General features: G+C 40.4%; 1 protein-coding gene across 2 annotated transcripts in view; it reads left to right on the top strand.

The window, feature by feature from the left end:
• Window positions 1-8,070, top strand: part of PTTG1IP2 (PTTG1IP family member 2) — a 34,375-nt gene extending 26,305 nt beyond the window's left edge. For both annotated transcript variants that reach the window (XM_074157353.1, XM_074157354.1), the window contains exon 7: window positions 6,444-8,070. In XM_074157353.1, the coding sequence (XP_074013454.1) occupies window positions 6,444-6,493 (50 nt within the window). In that variant the 3' untranslated portion in view covers window positions 6,494-8,070. The remainder of the gene's footprint in view (window positions 1-6,443) is intronic.
• The last annotated feature ends 15,293 nt before the right edge of the window (window positions 8,071-23,363 follow it).

Genomic DNA, 23,363 nt, shown 5'->3' with positions numbered 1-23,363 from the left:
AGAGAGTTAATAGTACTGTGTATTCAGAGACAGATATGCTAAAACTATGCTGCACTTTTTATTATGCAAATTGCACTAATGTCAGAGAAGGTGATTCTAGAGGTCTGAACAGTCACTCAAAACTGTTAATTTTCATCCTCTTGTTAAACTGATTGGCAGAGTCTGGGAATGCCTTCATGAGTCTGCAGCCTGCCCTTTGGCTGATGCAGAAGTGATACAGACAATCTCTATAGGGAATTCTCTGCCTGGGGAGTATTTGCAAAAGCATGCTCCTTTGCTGGAATGGAGGAAAATTCAATGTGAAGCTTGAGCTGCAGGAGGAAGAATGATGTAGAAACTAGAAGTCATTTTTGTTAAACATCAGTCATGAAATTCAGTCTTGTGGTATTTTATAGAATAATTGACTGTGTATCCCAACAACAGTTCAGTTTCAAGAGGTTTATTTGAGAGGTTGACAACAGTAGTCCAGATTTAAAAAAAAAAACAACAAAACACAAAATCCAAACAAAAACATAAAACACCACACAATTTTTGTGTTTGTTTCACCTTAGAAGAGACCTTAGAGTCAATCTCAACAAGTTTGAATCCTTGGGACAGATTTGGTGAATAATTTAAGATGATGGCTATGTCTCAAAAAAGCCATGCAGCCCTTTGTACAGGTATACATATAACTTTGCTTCTCCTTGAGGCAGTGCAGGTAAGAGAGGTTGAATTCCGTATAGCAGTTAGTGTATCGAAGCACTGCTTTGGGTTATGTTAGGTGGTGTTTCTAAAAGCTGTATTCAGTTATGTTCTGCTTCTGAAACTGGTTCATTCTTCTCTGGATGGTCCTACATTTTAGTGAAGACACTTCTCTCTCTTCAGTGCGTAACTTTGAGACCTTTGCAGAATGCTTTGTTGGATCTTGTTGGAGTACTTGAGTTGCCTAAGGAATATAACTATAGCTTGCCTCTGGAATACATACACCAAGTTCAACAAATCTTGCTTGTAGCTATAGTATGCACACAGTCGTATGAGAGCTAGTTCATTTTGCCTCCACTTGAAGGGTATTAATCTGTCAATGACTTAATTAGAATGAAGTTCATACATTCATTGTGTTAATGGAAGGCATACCTTCTTATAAGGAGTGAGGCATATTCATTTCTTCATGCAGTTATGTTTTGCAATGCAGTTTATTCATAAAAGATCATAATTCAACTATAAAATTTAAATTTCAATAGCAAACTTCTATATAAAGTTTGTTTATTGACAGGTTTGCTTTATTGCATACTCAAAGATTAATTTGTATTATCAGATACACCAATTTGGGGCCTGGATTCTCATAACTCATTTTTGTCCAAAAGAAAAACCTAACTCTTATAAGAATAGTTGGCACATACTGAAAGGGTCTATGTAAAACTGAGGAAAAATGAAAGACAGAATATGTATAAATTCTGAAATACCTAAATATTATTGCTGGTGTATATAGTTTATATTCTGATAACATACAGACAAATGGTTGTCAAAATAATTCAGTGAGACATAATAGAGTAAGTCTTGCTATAGCCTTGGATCTTCTGTCTTCATTTTTCACTGTGTAGTAAATATATGTGTTAGCATATTAAATATAATCTAATAAAATTGCTGCAAATAATTATGGAGACAGATTATTTTACGCACTGCCGAGAGGATTCTTAGTTAAGTAGGCATGGATGAATGGCAGAATTACAATGACTTCGTTAACCTGACTCTGTAGATTAAGATGATCATGCCTGAAATTTCAGTATTTGGTTGGCTTTAAGGGAATGCCTTTTCCTATTTAATGCACCAGCTTTCCTTACTCCATTTAAATGGTAATTACACATTTATAATGCATTGCGGGTGTCACTCTAGCCACAGTCCTTTGGGAGCATTGGAAGCAATAGAGAGCTTTAGCAACCAGTAATACACACTTTGAATTGTTTCTTTGTTGCACCATCTGATAGTATTTTTCATTTGCTCATATATATGAATGCAGTATGATTACACAAATTATATGTTGACTGTTAGAAAAATTTAAAGTAGAATTCAGAGTACTTCTCCAGCTTGTGTGGTATACAAAGGAACTACAATTTAATTGCTGCTGCATTTGCTGCTATTGTATGTTCAGTATTTTGTTAGTGAGAAGCTGCTTTATTTATTTATTTCAGGATTTTGCCTGGTATTAGTGGAAGAATTGTATCCCTTCATTTTTACAAAAAAATTATTGCCTTTCATGATTCTGGGCTTCCACATCGCTTGCTTCAGTTCTGCAAAGGTTTTGATTAGCTAATTTAACGATATGTAATCCTATTTCCTTTATTTTATTTGACTTTTATATTCAGTAGTTTGTCACAGTAAATGTTCCTTCTGTTCAAGGTAAAGTATCTATCTTGATCATCTTTAGTGTTCTGAATGTAAAGCAGAGAAATCTTGTATTCCTGTACACTTAAAGCTATTTAGTTTGTATAAGAATAGAGTTGTTAATCTGGGGGTTAAAAATACAGAGAAAAAGTGTAATAAGGGGTGAAGACATGCAGCAAACTAGTTCATTTTTTTACACTGTATACAGTCTGTTTAAGTATTTCACTTGCTAATTCTATTTTTGGGCAGTGCTGGTATGTGATGAGAGTCAGATATCAATGACTGAGAAGCTACATAGTATATAATATAAATGAACATGCTGGAAAGAGGTATTAATTTCTTAAAATTGCTTTGTCATTCCATACATATTAAGAGGCCTCATTACTTACAAGCTGTTGAAAGATACTTCACTACTATATCTTTCAAATTTTGGAGTGTTTCTTAAATACTGCTAAGTAGGTCAAATATTAGCCTCAAAATGAAGGTAAATAGAAGTAAGATGTTAGAAGTTCTTGTATGTGTCCTGTGTGTTAATACTCAAGTTCAGCAGTAATGTGTAATGGACTTTGTAGGTTCAGGAATCTTGTTTGCAATAAGCGTCTAGTTTCTCTGAACCTGTAAGTGTAAATTACAAGTTGGGTAGTCTCTCTCACGTCAAATGGAAAACAGTGGAGAGAGACAACTCATGTCTGGTTCAAGACAGCACATAAGCTTTAGTTGACCCAGACACACTATCCAATTAGCATAGGCTTGCATCTCCTCTCTGTGTCATGGCTGAGAGCAGCTGTGGCAGCTGACAGGAGCTTTTTGTTGTGCTCTTTTTTTGATTGTTTTTGTCTACATATTGGAGCCTGATCCAACTTCTTCAGTAAGAATCGGTGCAAGTGATGTGCAAGTGTCTCCCTCTTCTCATCTTAAGATGTACTTGGAATGCTGAGGATAAAAAAAATTTAAACACTGGATGCAGATTTGAGAGCCAAGACTGAGAGCAAGGTCTGTCAGATATTGTAACCTCTGGTTATCCTCATTTGGAAGGAGAACTTGCATTTCTCTTTGAGTACCTTCTTTCCCGGGAGATGAATTTGTAAAGTCAACCAGTAATACTCACATTGGATTGACCTATAGTTCTTAAGGCCTGTTTGGTTTCAGTATTGTACAATGAAACAGATTGGAGACCTTTAAGTTAAAACATACTAATGCCTGATTGTTGGTAACTATATCTGTTCGTTGTTAAACATCATTCAGTAAAATTAAAGCAAGTACTCCTGGAAATGGCATTTACAGTGACAAGTAAAAATGACACATTCACTTGAAATATGAGGACTAGTTATCTAAAATGGGTTTTGTCTGAGTTTTTTAGAGGAGAGGCAGATAAAAGTATATTTGCTCCTCAGAGTGGTATAGCAGAAGTTTATCAGGAGTCTTACACTGTTGGCTGATTAATTTGGAATTGGCAGTACTGGATGTGGACCATTGTTTCTGTTGGATTTCAGCTGTTTAAGCTGTAAGAGAACAGTGTCTAGTGTTTTACTGTGCTACTTTCATACTAATGAAGTGTCAAGTATGTCTTGAATGAAATATTAGAAAGACATAATAAGCACTTGCCAGACAATAGAGAGAGAAGTATGCAAGCTAAGGTAATGTTGTCAGGGAAGCTGGTACCACCTCTTGCCACTTTGCAGAAAAATTTTTGAAGTTTGGTGCCTTGGTTTCAAAGTGGAACTTAATGCAATGCCAATCGTAATAAAAATTGATTTCTGCTACTGTTGCTGATTTTTCTGTAAACATTGTGTAGATGTGCTTTGTATTTGGAAGGGGTGAAATAGAGAAGTACTGCAAAAATTTTTTGAAAACTGGACTACACAGTTGTCTCTCAGGTAACTAAATATATGGATCCATAGATCCTAGCTGCCAAGGTATTAACAAGTTTGGAGGAAGGAAGCAGGGGTGGTGGTCTGGAAATAAAGTAAATGTTTCTCCTTTGTATTCATGTTGGGATTATATTAATGCAGGAATGTTACCTGAAGGCACTAAAGGTGGAACGGTAGGCCTAGGATAAGAGCTTTTTTTATTGTGTGTTGTCTTGCTTGTCAGCTAGAGTAGACTTAACAGACATTACAACTTTTTGTTTAAATGCATGAAAGGTAAGATTGAAATTTGAGAAGTAACTGCTTTCTATAAGTTTAAAAATACAAAAATTTAAAGATCTCAGAATATTGTAGATAATTCTTGACAATGCTGTCATCTAACCATATTCTTATTGCACAAATGCTTCAAAGATATTTTTTTTAGAGAGTTACAGAAGGGGGTGGTACATTTGATGGAAGATACTGTACCAAGTAAATAGACTGTATTTTGTGGAAGCTTTATAAATGTGACTGGCTTACTTATTCTTTGGCAAGTAAAGGCCATTATGTATGAGGGCTGGTTTTGATTTTAACTTTGTAAAAAGTGACTGCTTGTAATCTTGAGTAATTATAGGAAATTTTTTTCATACTTATTCCTTAATACTTGTTGTTCCATATCAGGTAGTTGGTTGTGGTTACTGATAAAATAATCAGCACTAAGCAGTTGTGCTTCTTGATTGACATCTTAAAATAGCCTGGCAGTTTGAAAGAAGTGCAACTGCAACAAGTTAGACTAAAGTATAGTCTGCCTTCAGTGTCATTAGCTTTTGGCTTTCAGATAGAACAGTGAGTATTCAGTATCTGTGTGCAGGTGTATGTGGGAAAGAGGTATGGTATGAAGAGGTCTGAGGGGAGTTCTTTGGGCAGTGACTTGTGTAATCTTTCTCTTCCACTATTGTGAATCTGAACATTTGTGAATTGGGGTTGTTTGGCTTAGCTGTTTTCTGTCTCCATGCCCTAAACAAATAAGCTGGAGAAGAGTCATAGAATCATGGAATCATAGAATTGTCTAGGTTGGAAGGGACCTTTAAGATAATCTAGTCCAACCATCAACCGAACTCTGACAAAAACAAAAAACCCCATCACTAAACCATGTTACTGAGCACTATGTCAACCTGTCTTTTGAATATCTCCAGGGATGGTGCCTGCACCACTTCCCTGGGCAGCCCATTCCAAGGCTTAATAACCCTTTCCATGTAAAAATTTTTCCTAATATCCAATCTGAACCTCCCATGGTGTAACTGGAAGCCATTTCCTCTTGTCCCATCGCCTGTGACTTGGGAGAAGAGACCGACCCCCCCCGGCTACACCCTCCTTTCAGGGAGTTGTAGAGAGCAGTAAGTCCAGGCTTGCCAGACATCAGTATAAAAATTTTGGTAGAAAAGATAGCGGAAGTGTTCCTGTTCTTTCACAACAAAAGGTCTGATGTGTGGTTTAAAGTCTCTTTGAAGTAATTGCTGTATGGAAAAGCGTTTGCTCAGCTAACCCTTATAGAAGATGATATGCATATCCAGACACTCAGTATAATTGGATGGCTTTATAATGCTTTCTGTGACAGTATTCTGGTAAAATCATTAAGAATCTTCATGATGAAAATGCACTGCAACCTGGATTAAGTGATGCTCTTGTTCTGGTCCCCAGAGGTTTTAGTGCATGTAGAAGGGATCTTCATTTGTTCTTAGACATGATTGTCCTGCTGCAGAAATGCTGTAAGTGGCTGAATGTGACAGATGTTGTGTATAATCGAAGTAGAACTAAGTCAAAGTAGCAGCATCTTACATTTTAAAAGGATGATGATATTATAATAACTTTCATTTATAAACTGGGCAGTCTGAATCTGTTCTTCCTGAACCATCTCTATGCTTAGATTTTTGTAGACTTGACTCTCTCAGAAATGCATTTTGTAGGATATACCTCACAAATGAGAAATGTTTTTCCTGCAAGAATTTTTCATAAGGAAATGTTCTCTCCCTGCTAAGTCATGAAATACTTATGATAATAGTCTGAGAAATAAGAATGCTTAATAGCATTTGGGTAATAAAGCAACTATTAAGAGACAATAATTGCCTTTTGGTTTTGTTATAAGGAGCACCTATTACAGTGAGGCCAGTAACTCAAGGTTTTTATGTGATACTGGTAAGAAAATGATAAATGCAGTCCTGTTTTGTTTTACAGGTCTTCTCCAGGATTCTGATAATCCATACAGCAGACTTGAAAATGAATAAATCTGAGGACCTTCCACTAGAGCTGTAATTCCAGAAAACAGGAAGATAGTTTGTCTTCATTTGACTTTTGCTTGTTTTTTTCCCAAAGTTTTTTTTTCCTCGTTGTAAAACTATGAGTGGATAAAGACTTCATGAAATAGATGTTTCTATCTTCTTCTACCTATATAGAACTAATTTTTCATAAATGCTTTTTTGGTTGTTGAAATGTCTGCTGATTTTATTTTATTTTTTTTTTTTACTATCATTATTTTTCATGGTGACAAGTGTAAAGTAGTATCATTCCTTCTCTTAATACTGTATTTTCTTACTGGATGTAGATGGCAAGTCACAATCACACATTTGAATTCAGTCTTAACTGCTACTTAAACAGTTATTCCCATGTTCCCGAGTAAAGATTTTTCCCTACTGTATCTTTTTTTATAAAAATAGAAGGCAATATGGAAGGACAGTTTCACACAGCTGAAATAACTGATGTTGCTATTGATGAGAAAATACACCAGGCAAATTTTTGTGTACTACCATAATGTGAGAATTGGGTGGCAAAAAAGATCTTCGAGTGTTAAGTCTAAGGGTTAATGGGGTCTTTGAATAATTTAACTCAGTTGTGGAAATGTTAATATGTACTTTGGATATATCACTGATGTCAGAAAGAAATTACTTCAGTTATCAAAATTGGAAGAAGGTCATTTTTGAGATAAATATAGTTAGGTGTGCCTAAACTTAAGAAGAAATATCAGCTTGTGTGAAGACTTCTTAATAAAAAAAAAAACAAACACCCCACCAAAAAACCACTGTCAGGATTCTGCAGTTGACCAGGGTTCACCTGGCTAGCAGGTAAGCACCACCCAGCTGCTCGTTCCCTTTCTCCCTGCCTTGGGATGAGGGAGATAACAGGAACAGCAAAAGTGAGACAACTCTTGAGCTGTGATACAGGCAATTTAATAAGGGAAGAAGAGGAGGGTAGGGGGAATAAGACATGCTGAGACAATTGTCACCTCCTGGAAGCAGACCTCTGCCCACCCTCCCCTAAGTTTTTGTTGCTGAGCTTGATCTTGCATGGCCCTTTGGTCAGTTGGAGCTAGCTGTCCCAACTCCGTCTCCTCCCAGCTTCTTGCCCACCCCCTGCCCACTGCCTGGAGTGGGCAGAGTGGGGAGAAATGAAACCTTCATGCTGTGCAAGCAATGCTCAGCAAAAGCCAAAGCACTGCCGTGTTATCAGTTCCAGCCACAAATCCAAAGCAAAGCACCTTGTGGGCTGCCATGAGGAAAGCTATCTCCATGCCAGCCAGACCTAGTGTGTACAGTAAGAAAGCAGTGATTTTTCTTAAGCTTTTATTGTTCTTTTGATATTTCCTCTGTCTTTTCATAGAGGTCTCTCATGGAGCATTTTCACTAGCTTACCGTGTGATGCAACAAGCAAAGAGGAGTTCTTCCCCCACCCCCTCAGTGTGAGTTCCAGTTCATTCTGTACAGTTTAAATAACCTCCCTTGCTGTATATTATCCGTTAAATGTATAGTATTGAAGATGTTCATGTTATTTTTACCAGTGTTCCCAAAATAAACACTTTAACATCTTTAATTTGGTTCTGTTTAGTTCTGTTGTTCTGTACAATTTTAAATTAACTTGGTTTAGAAGTGATCGGGTATGAGTTTGGGAGAATGGAAAGGATGCATTTTTGCTTCTGCTGGTTTTCTGACAGAAGAGTAAAATCTTACCATCGGTGTGGTGGGAATTAAATCTTGGCTGTGGGTGCTGAGGTGAATTGCCATTCCTTGCAGTGCCACAGAACCTGTCTCTGCTCAGGATTTGGTAACTTAAGACTTTATCACTAATTTTGGTACAGTGTTCACTTCCATTCTTTTACTGGTTTTGCCTCTGTAAACAGTTTCTCTGTATACAGTTTCTCAGGAATTTATATAAAAATGTTTCCTAGTTCCCAGATCTGTATTCCAAATAGTGTTCATGGAATAATGGTTGGGTTTCCTTTTTTTCTTAACTCCTATGTAGCACGTTATTAGTAGGCATTGTATTTAATTTCATGTTTCTTCATCTGTCAACTGTTGTCAAGTCTGAAGTATTATTCAAATGGCTGTCTTTGAAGAGTGATGGTCTGTGATAAGAGTGAGTTGATAGTGTGGAAATAAAACATGCTGATGGTTTTCTCTGGAGATAACTTTTGCAAAAATGATGGAGCTCTGCCTGCTGAACACAACCCAGGTAGTGACATTCCTGACTTCATAGAAAAGCATTTTTCTTCAGCACCTGCTACAGTGTAGGAAGGGCTGTCACATATTCTGACAAAAGGGGGAGGAGGAACAACCTTTCTTACAATTTCAAGGTGGTAAAGTAGTTGGAGAACCAAAATATTTTGAGACACTGGAATGGGTGTGGCATTGCTGGAGAACAGTTGCGTTGTGTTTAAGAGAAGGTTGAGTGAAATCAGTGAAGTCTTACACACCGTGTTAGCGTGTCACTTCTAAGCCACGGTTGTGGGTGTGAAAATGCAGCAACTGTGGTCAAATGTATCTTACACAGGCTTACCGTATACTAAGCCTTAACCTTGTAACGTAGGCTGTAATTTATACAAAATGTCAAGCTGGACATCTAATAAAGTATAATTTTCGCTTGCACAGTTAAAGACAAGACTATTAATTTAATGAGACTATTATGAGACAGCAACCTTAAAGCTTAATAGAAAATGCAAAAATCCCCAAACATTCCCTAGACTTTTCAGATTATTTGACTTTTTTTTTTGTTTTGTTTATTGGAGCAATTAATTGGATGGAAAATACCTTTATTTCAGTATATTTATTGCAGCCTTCTCTGCTTTTCTGTATGTCAGTATTTCTTTTGCAGAAATACTGGATTTGGCTTATCAGTAGAAAGGTTGTTAGCCTTCTTATTTCAGTGTAGCCACAAGTAATTGGGGGAAAAAAAAAGTGTAGAAAGAAGTAACATCATATCTTTAGTTCTCAGGTGCGAGAACAAAGGCATTTATCTTTTTCAGATAAAAGAGGTAGAAGGGGCGCAACATAGAATCATAGAGTGTTTCGGGTTGGAAGGGTCCTTAAAGATCATCAAGTTCCACCCCCTGCCCTGGGCAGGGACATCTCCACCAGACCAGGTTGCTCAAAGCCCCATCCAGCCTGGCCTTGAACATCTCCAGGGATGGGGCAGCCACAGCTTCTCTGGGCAACCTGGGCCAGGGTCTCACCACCCTCACAGCAAAGCATTTCTTTCTAGTATCTAATCTAAATCTCCCCCCTTCCAGTTTAAAACCATTACACATCATTCTATTGCTCCACTCCCTGATAAAGAGTCCCTCCCCATCTCTCCTATAGCCCCCTTCGGGTACTGGAAGGCCATTATAAGGTCTCCCCAGAGCCTTGTCTTCTCCAGGCTGAACAACCCCAGCTCTCTCAGCCTGTCCTCATAGGAGAGGTGCTCCAGCCTCTGATCATCTTCGTGCCTCTCTGCTGGCCCTGTTCCAACAGGTCCACGTCCTTCCTGTGCTGAGGACTCCAAAGCTGGACACAGTACTGCAGGTGCTCCCTGGACCTGCTGGCCATGCTTCTCTTGATGCAGCCCTGGATGCAGTTGGCTTTCTGGGCTGCCAGTGCACATTGTCGGTCATGTTGAGTTTCCAATCCACCAACACCCCCAAGTCCTTCTCCTCAGGGCTGCTCTCCAGCCATTCTCCGCCCAACCTGTATTTGTGCCTGGGATTGCCATGACCCAGGTGCAGGACCCTGCACTTGGCCTGGCTGAACTTCATAAGGTCTGCACAGGCCCACCTTTCAAGGCTGTCCAGGTCCCTCTGGATGGCATCCCTTCCCTCCAGCGTGTCGACCATGCCACTGAGCTTGGTGTCATCAGAAAATGTGCTGAGGGTGCACTCAATCCCACTGTCCATGTCTCCGACAAAGATGTTTAACAGCACTGGTCCCAGTACCGACCCCTGAGGAACACCACTCGTCACTGGCCACCACTTGGACATTGAGCCATTGACCACAACCCTTTGAGTGCGGCCATCCAGTTCCTTAGCCACTGAGTGGTCCATCCATTGCACCCATGACTTTCCAATTTTGAGACCAGGATATCGTGTGGCACAGTGTCAAAAATAATATATAATATAAATAAAATTTAAAAAATAGGAGAAAGTAGGGAAACAGTGTAACTTAAGCCTGAGAGCCATAATCTTTCTGCTAATCTGTTTTTCTCAGAATTTCCTTTCATTCACACTCTATTTTCTCTTTCCTACTACTTTAGACTTTTTATTTTAGTGGGTTTTCCTTGTTAGTTTTAGTAGTTAAGTACTACCTGAAAAGAAGAACAATCTCAGAAGTGAAAAAATTAAAATGTGTATTTATCTCTCCACAGAACAGAACTTCCAGTACTGAAAATTCAAGTGGGTCAGCTTTGAGAGTAATGTTGCTGGGTGTAATTTCCTTATGGAAAGAGAAATTTAGTAGACTGCAGCGTGCTGTTTTAGCTTATGCTGGATTGTACTTTTTGCCACTTCTGAAATCTTGGATTTGATGATGAGTCCATTAAGTTGTCTGCACCATGTCTTGCTTAATTGTTACTTAATTATTAAGTAGACATACAGAAATAATTTTGAAAAAAGTCAATTTTATGTTTGATTTTTTTTCTTACAGTATCTTTGTTTCAGATTCCTGTACATGGTTTTCATCGTCTAGCCTTTCAAAAAATCAGTGTGCCAAGCTGCAGTTTCTTATTACACCAAGTCTGTGCCTGAGGAGCACCTGATGTAGTTGAAGGTGTCCCTGCTCGTTGCAGGGGAGGTAGGACTAGATGACCTTTAGAAGTCCCTTCCAACCCAAACCCTTCTATGATTCTCTAAGTGGCTCTGAACTGCATGCCAGTGTCTTGCAACCCTGGGATGCCCCCAGCTGAACTCCTGAACATGCCGTTCTCTAGATTTGTAGTTGGTCCAGAAAGAAGTGGGAGAGAATCAGCCAGCATGTTCTTCTCTCCCTCCTTCTGAGTGTCAGGGGGCTAACAGGAACAGGGTGAAGAGGAAAAAATACTTTGAGAGGAAGTGATGGGAAGATGATCAGGGCAGGAGTGGAAGACAGTGAGGTTGGCAGCAATTGCACATGGCTATGCCCCCAGTTCCTGCCTGTCTCTGGGCTTCATCACCTTCAGGTTTAGGGCTCGAATCAGCCAGCATCTCTGACTGCCCTGTGCTTCAAAGTGTGAATCGGGAGGTTAGGTGGGTGGATGCTTTTCAAGGCTCACATGTGCTCTCCTCTATCCTAACACAGCAGGGCCAAGCTTGCTGTTGATTGACTGATTTATCCGTGCTGCTTGGAGGACAGAGAGGAAGGAACGCTTGTCAAAGTAGGTAGAGAGTGGCGTTTTGTGACTGAAGTATCATTATCTCCAGAATATTCCAAAAGCCAGGTTTCCGCTTGGTGACACTTGACAGAACCCTCTGAGACCATTCCCCAAATGCTGCTTCACTTTAAGGTGAAGGCTCCCAATTCTGATAGCTCAAACAAAATCCAAAACCTATAAATAATTTATTTTAATGGCTTCACGTGGTTTATACTCAATCTCTGGCTGAGCAAACGCATTTAGTCTTTGTTGTGGCATCATTAAGGCTTTGGACTTGGCACGAGAGGATCAGATCAAATGTTTAAACATTTAAAAGTGTGTGTTGGCTCTCAAGCCCAGTAACTCTGGGCTTGAGAGTTACTCAATAGTTACTCTATTTTGTAACTTCTTGTCATCTCCATGTCTAGGTCTTCTTGTCATGGATCTGTGATTATGTGTCAGTTCAAGTGCATTTGTCCTCAACAACACACGTCAGTTATCAGAAAAACCCAATCTCTGCTTTCTTTTCTGATGTGGGGTTCCTACTACAGATATTAAAGGTCAGAGATAACAACAAAATTCTTTGTTCCGCTCTGACTCTTCATGGCTGCTTTAGGCCACGGTGAGGAGGTGAAGGCTGGGCAATGTACAAGCAGTGGATGAACCAAACCATCCATGAACGGGGGAAGTTGTGAAGGGAGGCAAAAGGTAAATGGGGAAATGGTAGAGCAGTGGTCAAAAAAGGTGTTTTCTTTTGCACATGTTTGATGAGATTTGCTTCCGTATTTTGTTACGTCCTGTCATCTTAAATAGAAATCAAGATGCGCAGCACATTATATTGCCATGTCAAACATTCCCAGGTTGATTCACTTGCTATATCAATAACCGACTTACTTACTGTTTATAGGAAGAGTGCCTGAAAATCACTAACTTTCCTGACCTATCTTACAAAATTTACAAAGAAACTATTGAGGTGTTTTACGTGAGCTTCCACAAAGCAGGAAGGGCAGAAGGTAAGGCTGGACCTAGAGCAAGCTGCCAATGGATTTCGGCAGCTTAACAAGTTTATTGGTCTTCTGACTGAGTGTGTCTACCATCAGTATGTATTATTAATCAAATGGAGTGACTTTTCTCTTGCTGATATAGCAATTGCTTCTAAACAAGAAAAAGCAATAGAGGGCAGAGTTTTTGAGCTGTCACTTTGAGTCAAGTGTTTGCGTAGCAGATAAATGGGTAATAGAGTAAGCAAAGTCACTTTCAGAACCATGTAAGGTTGAATCTGTTTGTGTATTAACATGATGAAGTAAGATGCAGGATGAAGATAAAGTTATCTGCAGTCAGTCCAGAGATGTGGGGGTTTTTTCTATTTTTTTAACTTTGACTTTCAGTCAAATCTGTGCAAGGAACTGTCAAGCAGCAGCACAGCAAAAAGGATTAGGAAATATTTAACTACCCCAGGGTGAGGTGGATTTTCATAGCACTGTTTCTGTCACAGTTCCTGAGCTAACTACATCACTGACCGGCATCTTAAGGGCAATCTTTCTTATACCCCTACTTGTCACCTGGCTTGAAAGAGAATCAGGTGCTTGGTGTTCTCAGACCAGCCCTAGTTACTGATTTCTCATGCATCGGTTCAGGAATCACACCCCCCCACACACCCCCTGCCTTACCCTCACGGCGAACGTCCTTCAGGCTCCCATTACTTCTTTTCCCTTTGTATGATCCGGGCACTTCTTAAAACCAGATGACCTCTTAAGTCCTCAGTCCTGGCAAAACAGGGTTTGCAACTTCTCAAGGTGGTAATTTCCAAGGTGATAATTTTGCCTATTGTATTGCAGAAGTACCAAAGTTTTATTTAATGCTGCAGTCGTATTGTATGTTCTTGAAGTTCCACTAATCTAGATCACTACAGACTGATAATAATTTAAATAATATTTAATTTAATATTCTATTACTATTTAATAATTATTATAAAATTTAATTATTTAATAATTTTAAAATAAATTATAATAATTGCTCCAGTCTTTGATAATATTGCACACCAGAGGTTACTGAAGAACTAAATTTGTCTGAAAGCTTGTTAAAAGATAGTGAGCAAATAATTTTTCAGAATAGTAAAAATAAGCCCTCCGGTGTTCCAGGGATGGATGCTAGGACTCATCCTAATCAGCACGGTGGTGATCTAGAGACGGGGGTGTGCAGTGACATCTCCAAGTCTGCTGCTGATAATGTAGGACCAGTTGTGACAAAGTTTGTGGCAAGACCTCACAAAACAGAGTAGGTGGGCAGATGAGCCTCAGGGTAGACAAATGCAAGTAATGCAGTTGAGGAGAAATACCGTGTGTGTCTGATGCTGAACTTGGACCTGGCACCTGCAGCTCAGGAGAAAGATCTGAACCATCGCTGACAATTCTGTGAAATCATACCGTGGCCAAAAAAAAACCCTAACAGAATACCAAGTGGCAGGAAGACGATGAAGGGATGTCAGTTTGTTTCCACATGAAGCTTCTTGCTTTATGAGGAGAGCCTGAAGGGCTGAAGCTCTCCAGACTTGATGGGGAGAGACTGAGGAAAGAGACATGAGTGAGGTTTACAGAAATCAAGCTGGTGGATAAGGTGAGCATGGAACTGTAATTCCACATCACCAGAACTAGGACACACTCAATAAAACCAGTAGGAGTTCAGTTTAAAACATATAAAGTCTTTCTGGAGCTAGCTGCTGTGGGGCTATGGAGGTCTGAAGGTCCAAAACTGGGTGATACAAACCCATGGACAGCTAATCATCTTTAGTGAAAGACCTACTGAAAGGACTTTGCAGACTCTGTGACATCATTAATAAAATTGTAGATCTGGGATGGTATGAGAGGAATGGACTGCAGAGTTTGCATCTTCTCCCTAAAAAGCAATTCCTTTTGCCCACTGACTGCCAATTAGTTTTCTTTACAAGCACTGAATAGCTTACATTAAAAAGCATGTTTTGTGGCAGAGTTGACACTTGTGACAGATCAGTGAAGAGCTTTGCTGCTTCATTTGAAGAGCACGTGGCCAGAGCCAGCAGGACCAAGGCTGCTTTCAGCCTCAGCTCATTTCTGGGATGTGGGTTGCTGGTGCTGCTGTGTTTCTTTCATTGCAGTTACAAAGCAAGAGGAAGCACATGGGTATCTGCATGGCATCTTTTTGTCATGGTGGCGTTTCTGGACAAGCTGGTGAAAAGATGGCTCGCTCATGCCTCCACACAGATGCGATACCATGTGCAGAGACAGGTCCTGCTAGAGCTTGTGGCCTGGAAAAGTATTTCCATCCTTCACTACTCACCAATGGAGACCAGGTGCTGTGGATGAGGAGGGACCACATTTTCCTGGGCTTTAGACTTCATGGTCGCAGTTATGTCATTCAGCTTTCCCTCAAGGTGATTGTTTATCTGATGGAGTTTTTGCAAAGGTCCAAATGTGAGCAGGGCAGTGTCAGCCTCCTGCATGCCCCCAGGCAAGGGCAATACTGGCCAAAGGGACCCTCAATCCAACCCAGGAAAGAATTTCTTGTATTTTGACAGCTGCTTCCCGTTCCTCTTGTCTAAAGCCATTTGCGTAAGAATTGTAGATGATGCATTCTGCTGTGCAGATAATCAGAGCTGATCTTAGCCTACGCGTGTCTGAATAACACTAACTAATGAGAAACTTAAGAGAGCAGAAGTCAGTGCCTGAGATCAGGGAGCATCCTGCAAAACACAGAAGACTTCATAATCTGCTCTACCGCCTACCTTCTTTCCTGCATCATCTTTCCTGTTCCCTGGTTGTCACTTCTTGCATCTAGTTTTTTGCTTGCTTCCTTGTTTATCAATAACAAGAGCCTTGAAGTCCTTCCTGCTGCTGCAAGGACCTCTTATCTCCCATTTATGCTGAAAGTTTGCTTCAGATCTTGAGAAATTTCCCATCGTGACATACTCTGGGATCTTCACAGCATTTACTTTTTAAGACATAAGCAATCCTCTCAGTTGTGCTGAACTTGAATTTCCTGCCATGTATGTTCAAGAATTTAATCTCTGTTTATACATTAATTTCTACAAGTTGTGGTCTTCCATCTCTGCTCTTTTTCCATGGTGTTTTGCAGTTGACTGTCTCAGAGATGAGACACCTCTTTTGTGACCAAGCCACGTTTACATGGTCTCATGCATATTTCTGCACTCTTGTCACATATAACATGGCATGCAGCTTGCCCCATGATATGCAGCTGACTTTTTCCTGGTGAGAAAAGAGGCAGAGAACTGCGTAGAAATCCAGTTCAGAGCTACCTGCAGCACAGAGTGACTAGGTTTGATGTCCAGTAAACTCTTGGAATATGTGTTTCTAAAGCACGTAGTGAGGCTGAGGCATTGCTTTTAAATTACTGGGAGACAGCACTGGTCTTACATGCCCTGTTGGTTTGACATGTGAGGTCCTGTTTCTGTGGAGGGCTAAAAACCACATGGACTCGAGCCCATGGAGATGGGGGGCCAGAGAAGCTCGTGTGTGCAAGGAGCTCTCCTGGGCTTGTGGCAAGGAGTCTAGCAGACACTGTAACCAAAATCAAGTATCTCACTACTTTCAGAAATTTCAGTTTCACTTTGCACTTTTCTCTTTATTCATTAATAGTATTAGAGGCACTTTCTGAAATCTATCAGGACTAAGTTCTGACTTCTTAATATGCTGTTACACATATGGTAATGGGAGCTTTATACCTGAATAACACAGAATAAAAACATTTAGAAAGGCATTTTTTTAAAAAGAGACTAAACATCTATCCTAGGGTACTAAGCTCATGGCTAGCTGTATGCTCTGATTAGCTCCTGCCTCTGCTGAAACACACACTCCAGTTCATTGCTCAGCTCCATCCTGGAAATTAAGTTGATTCGCAGGAGACCAAAATTGTGAATTTGAGCAGTGGGATCAGCTGGACTTCTAAGGGGCAAATGCCTCCCATATACCCAAATCATGAAGGTAGCTAGGATCCAAGCTAATTTCCAGTTTCCCCGTTACCAGAATTGGTTTGTTACTGCCATTGCCATCTGTGAGGAAAACAAATGGATCAACATAGGAATATCTGCATGAGGCAGAACCCCTCAGCCATGATCACTGTTGTCGTTATTAAACATCCATGTTCTAGGAATGTCAGAAACACCAGCTTCAACACACTGTAACAGGAATGATGTTGCCAAAATATGTTAATAAATTGTTCCCTACAGCTTATCATACATATACGTAGAAATCCATGTCATATTAAGATGGTGATTAAGGCTCAAAACACAGGAACACAAAACTGACAAAGGAGAATATTCAAGGCTATCCCAGTGCTGAGCTACTGCCCTCGTTAAATGTAGAATATAATGGTTGGCCAAAGCTACCCAGGCTGATGATATTCCAAAACTGGCAATAAAATGGTTGGATGCAGAAAATCCTCTGGCACGAGGGGTTTTTTTGCCTCAAAATTCAAAAGAGAAGAGTACGGGATGGTATAAACTCCTGTTCCTGGAGGGACTCTGGAGAACCCCTCTTTCAGTAGGCTGATTTCCCGAGCCCAGCTGCTCTGGGCTGCAACACACTGCGGGGGGGAGGGGGGAGGGTTTGCATGTCAGGGTGTAAATGTTACACCCCTTTTAGGTTCTGCAAGAGGCATGAAAACCCTAATCACCCAATTAGAACGTGTAATGACATTGTAGAAATCCCTATTAAACTGAGCAAAGGAATATTTAAAAAAGCTTTTAATAGTAGTGACTAGACATGATAGTAGAAGTGGGAGGATAAATACATGAGGTTCATTACATGCAGATAACATGGTACTTTCTAAATTGGACTTCAAAGGACTATGCCCAGTTTATTAATGTAATTACTTATATGAACAATTATGAGAATATAATGAATAAATTAAAAATGTTATCTATACAGTATGTTATCAGTCTAGTCCTAGGACTGGAATTAAAAAGAACACAAAGAATTACAAGAATTTAGGCTCTCATTTTCACATTCGCATGGCTTTTAAAATACTTCTAGATCCTTTGTTAAAGTGAATGATATATGTATCAGTGTTAGATAACAGAAGATAGAAATCTCTTTGCTTTCATTTAGAAGAATACACAAATTCAGTAATGTTTTCAGACATATAATGCTGGATTTGGCAACTTACATGCTATATTCCTTTCCCCCAGAGAGTAAATCAAGAGGTTAGAAACTATGGGGGGGGGGAGAGGTAAATCGATGAAACCCTTTGATTCCTTTTGCTTGCCTACATTCAAGGTAAGAAAACAGTGTTCTCCTTTTGCCACTTTCTATATTGTTTTGTCTTAAACTATTGCAAGTTTATTAGCATGCCTATCAGTAATGAGCATGCCCTGGCTGGGCCCTTCTCTCTCTCCCCTACGTCTTCAGCAGGAGATGCCATGTGGTACATCAGCACAGAGACTTCATCTGGCTGAAAACTAACCATTTTGAGGGGGAAGTCTTAATTTTCAGTAGAATCGGTTCCCTGAACTTGCCCATTGGGCAGGCACACCAGCTTCAGTGCCAGTTCCCAGTAGGAGGGCTGGAGCGTGCCGCCCCCCCAGCTGGAGCTGCCTGCACGTGGCCTGGCCTCACTACCTGGGGAGCTACGCCATCCCTTTGAAGAAAAGCATGGTGCTGGTTTACTTTTAATTCACAAGGAAAAGATTGTTCTTTCAAAAGAAAAGATGTTTTTAACTTTGGAAAACATGAATATATAAACTCTGCAAGTATTCATAAATATATCAGGCAGAGAAGCTTAACTCATAGATTCGTAGATTCATAGATTCATAGATTGGTCCAGGCCGGAAGGGACCTCCAAAGGTCATCTAGTCCGACCTCCCCGCAGTCAGCAGGGACACCCCCAACTAGACCAGGTTGCCCAGGGCCTCATCGAGCTTCACCTTGAATATCTCAAGGGAAGGGGCCTCAACCACCTCCCTGTTCCAGTGTTCCACCACCCTCATGGTAAAGAACTTTTTCCTAATATCCAATCTAAATCTCCCCTTCTCCAGCTTAAAACCATTGCCCCTCGTCCTGTCACTGCAGGCCTTTGTAAACAGACCCTCCCCAGCCTTCCTGTAGGCCCCCCTCAGGTACTGGAAGGCCGCTATGAGGTCTCCCTGGAGCCTCCTTTTCTCCAAGCTAAACAACCCCAGCTCCCTCAGTCTGTCCTCATAGGAGAGGTGCTCCAGCCCCCTGATCATTTTGGTGGCTCTCCTCTGGACCCGCTCCATCAGGTCCATGTCCTTTTTATATTGAGGGCTCCAGATCTGCACACAGTACTCCAGGTGAGGTCTCACCAGAGCAGAGTAAAGTGGCAGAATCACCTCTCTGGATCTGCTGGCAACACTTCTTTTGATGCAGCCCAGGATGTGATTGGCCTTCTGGGCTGCGAGAGCACATAATTCAGCCTAGACATCACCAAATCTGGTGATCAGACAGTCCTATGATGGACTTGGATATGATGGAATGGTTCTACAATGTTGGTTTTAATAATTGTATTGATTATTACTTTTATTAAATGAGTATCACAAGGGAACTGTCATTTGAAGGAGTGCATAGCTAGATGAGGATGCAAAGCAAAAATAAGGAGCCATAAACCTATGTCTTATCACAAATTTCCTTTCTGATCTTTTTTTCATTACACCAAATAAATTAAAAAGATTTTAATTTTTTCCTTTTGTCGCCTAGTTGCATCACCTGATGAACTCTTATTCTAAAACAGATACATGACTGCAGTCAAATTAAGGCAGACAAAAATATACTTAATGAAGGAGCATACTGAAGCATCAAGGAGCATAACTTGGGAATTGGGACTTGTATTAGGTATCTTTTTAATTCTGATTTAATTTTGAACACAGTAAAGCAAGTCTTCAAGTTATTCTCAGAAGATTTATGATGCAAAGCTCTGCTCATTTGCTTAATATGAAAGCTGCTTAGCTGGACAGAAGGCTAGATGCAGCCTGAGCTCTTTGTCATTACTGGGACCAATGTTCTTGTTGACATCAAACACAGACCATGAATCACAACAGCTGAATTCTGTGTTTTAAAAGACAGATGATCTTTGGACAGCACTGCACCACAGAAAGCCTGGCTAGGTCACTGGCTATCACTTTCCAAGGCCAGCCTCTAATCCTCAGTATGCTGTGGATGCTGTGGAATCAACCTGTTTCTAGTAAACAATTTAAAAAGCACATTTAGACACCATAACCTGAAACTGAACTTGGTTAAATGAGAGTATTGTCCATCGCTGTACAATATCTGGAGCTTCAGAGTCTGATGATCCCTCTGTGAGCAGCTGAAGGTCTGCGTGGTTGCTGTGCCTTGGAGCGCACTGGAGAAGGGTCTGGCTTGTAGCAGTGGTAGCGCACAAGGCTGCCAGTTTGAGTCCAAAACGATCAACAATCTAGAGAGAGCCAGCACCAGGAGTATCTGTCATACAGTAAACAAACAGCAAGAAGTTCCCCGAGAGGTATCTGTCACTGCTGAGGAGTTCTTCTCTTCACTCTGATGCAGCTGACTGCAGCTGAGGACATTTTCCTGTTCCTTGAGGGACCTCCTAATCTGTTTTATCCTGAAGAACGTCCAGAATATACTCCCTTCTCTTCTGCTTGATCATCTTTTTTCTCTGCTCTGATACCAAGGAGCTTTTTGTGAGGACGGGTTATTCCGATTTACCGGCTTTCCATGTTTCCTCTTCTTGTTCTCACTGGCAACTGAGAATTAAGAGTGTTAAATTTTCATACAATATAAGGTTCTTCTGTGGCAAAGTAGCTGCCTATGAACTGAAGGAACAAGGTGAAAAGGTGAGTCTAAGGCAATAGAGATTCTGTTTCGTTTAATTGGTGTGGAGGAATAAGGGCTTAGTGTCACCTCCTTTGGGATGCTTGGAGCACGACATGCAGTTATGAGAGCCTTGTTCTGTGAACTCAGGAAGCTAGAATCATCAGGGGCTTTCCTTAGGAGTGTATAACCCACAAACTTTTTTTCTGAAAGACATTTTTCTTAGCAGGGACTCTGTCAAGTGAAGCTTTCACCAGAAAAAATTACCTTGCAGGCAATTTGTTTTGGGAATTGCTCCTCAGGGACCTTTTTCCCTGGGTATATGCACAAATTTATATTGTGTATCACCTTTTATAAATCTAAGATGCTTCCATTCTGATTGATCATAACTGCAAGCGGAATTTCAGACATATTGCAAATACTTTAGCAAGTAATGTGGAATTACTTACTTTCTTATCTCTTACTATATTAAATTGAATCACACTGGAAGTCCTGTCCATTTTATCACATTTTATAGGTGTCTCATTATAAAGGAGATCCATAAAATACAAATCATTCTGGAAAATTCTATACAAATAAATGAAGTCCTGCTAGAGTTCCTTGAGACTAGTGAATTTTTCTTATATAAACTCAGAAAAAAAAATGGGAATTAGTCCTGAATCACCTACTTATTTTCATCAGTTAGGTAAAGAGTTTAGGTACTTAAGCTTGAGGTTAGCTGACATGAATGTATACTACACTTGAAATCTGTGGGTTTTAAATTTGATCTTTAAATTCTTGGTAGGATAAATAATCAAAAGTTATAAACTTTGAATAAAGTTAGTTGCAATATTGCATGTGTTTTGGGATCAATTCATTACTGATGCAAGAAGACATAATTTGTAATATTCCATGTTTACATACAGACCAACAACAGTAATGAATTTGATAGGTCAGCGAGGTACTAAGACCTCTCAGTATCATTACATTCTGAAGCTGCCATGCACTTCTGGATAGCAGCTCTACAGGGATGGCTCATAGGTCTTCCTCTCTGTGCCCTGCTGATTTCCTTCTGCTCAGATCTCCTCCTGCATCTCTGTTAACTCCTCTTGCATGCCCAGCCCAATGGTTCCAGTCCACTGCCTTCCTCTTCCTGTCATCTTCTCACCCACCTCTCTCTGCCATGCCTCTTTGCCTTCAGCTCTGGCACCTCAAAAAGGCATGTTTTGAACAGACTGTTTGGCCTTTTGAGAGTGCTTCCTCCACCCAGCATGTCTCCACAGTATTCATTCATGATCCTGTCCTTTCATCACCCATGGAGAGCTGTATGTTATAAGAGGTTCCTCCAAGAGGCAGCGGGATCCCAGTGGGGACTGTTGCTGGGCAGTACTGGTCAGCCAGTGCTCAGGCAATGGATGAAATGGTCTGTGGATAGCAGAGGCTACCAGGAATGAAACAAACAAAGACGCCATTAAATCTAAGGCAGATGCTCTCTGCTGTGACTTGTTTCTTGCTAGTTTGTACAAATGACACTTCATTAAAATAACTTGTGTTGTCACCTGGCTTATAGGTCAGCCACCTCAAGCTTTCACAGCGCTGTCCTGACAAGACTTTCACAAGCGCTATAATTAGTTGGTATGCCTGGAATCGGTCACAAATTAAATACAGAAACTTGGGCTTTTATCCTAATTTTGCAGGAGGTCTCACCTTTTAGCATTTACTCTAGGCATTGTTTAAAAAAATACCAAGGGAATTGTCACATCTTATTTTTCAGAAAGGTCCAGGTTCTTTAAATCTGGCAGCTCTTTCTTGTGCAGTGTGGCTTTTCCTCTTCCTCCATGCAGCTAAAACCCTCATCACACAGATTGGCTGCCAGAAGCTCCTAGCCTTCAATTTTCTTTATCCTGCTTCCAAAACTTTTTTTATAGGCCATCTTTCCAGCTTATCACCCTGAGTATTTCTTTCCTGCTTTGTTTCTTTCTGCTGCCTCTCTACCTTCTACTGTATTAAACACCCACGCCTTTTCTTTCCTTTTAAATCTCCTAATTACATAAATCTATGCAATTCTGAAGTTCTGCTGTGGCACCAACCCCTGCCTCTAATTAGTGTCACCAGTTCCTCTTCAGTTGAATTTTCCTCAGAATGTCTTTATACTTTCCCCCTAACTCCCGGAAGCAGAGCTTTAAACAAGCACAAAGCCTCTCTTTCATCTTCCTCAAAACCTCGTCTATTCCTGGGAAATATACTCCATAGTGGCCAATTTGCTGTGCCATGTGCTTCTGACTCATTTTGCAGCTGATGGCTACAACCATTCTCCAACTACCACATCTACTGTGACAGTTGTCCATTGTAAATTTTGTCTGCAACACGTCTGTGACAAGGCCCCTGCCTGCACGGACACCGCTTCTGTAAGGCCCCTTATCACTATATAAGCCAGCAACCAGAGCCTATACTGCTCCTGCCTTGGAAGAAACACCTGGATTGAGAGACCTGGAGCACTGGTTTGTGCCAACTCTATAATGAAGAGCAAATATCCTGCAAGCTAGTAGTGAAGGAGAAGACTCAGTTGTGATTTTGTGGCACTTAATTTTGTGCAGTGCTTCATTACCACAGTGATAGGAACTAAATAAAACTTTAAGATACAGTTTCTGAAACCTTCCCTCAGCAGAGAGTGGCATGTGGGCTGAACTGCTTTTAACTGGCTTAGGTGCTGATTTGGAGATAAAGCTGAGTGGAAAGAACAAGTGACATT

This window comes from Numenius arquata, chromosome 12 (assembly GCF_964106895.1).
Source record: "Numenius arquata chromosome 12, bNumArq3.hap1.1, whole genome shotgun sequence".
Taxonomy (NCBI): Eukaryota; Metazoa; Chordata; class Aves; order Charadriiformes; family Scolopacidae; genus Numenius; species Numenius arquata.
This window is presented reverse-complemented; position numbering and strand designations above follow the sequence as displayed.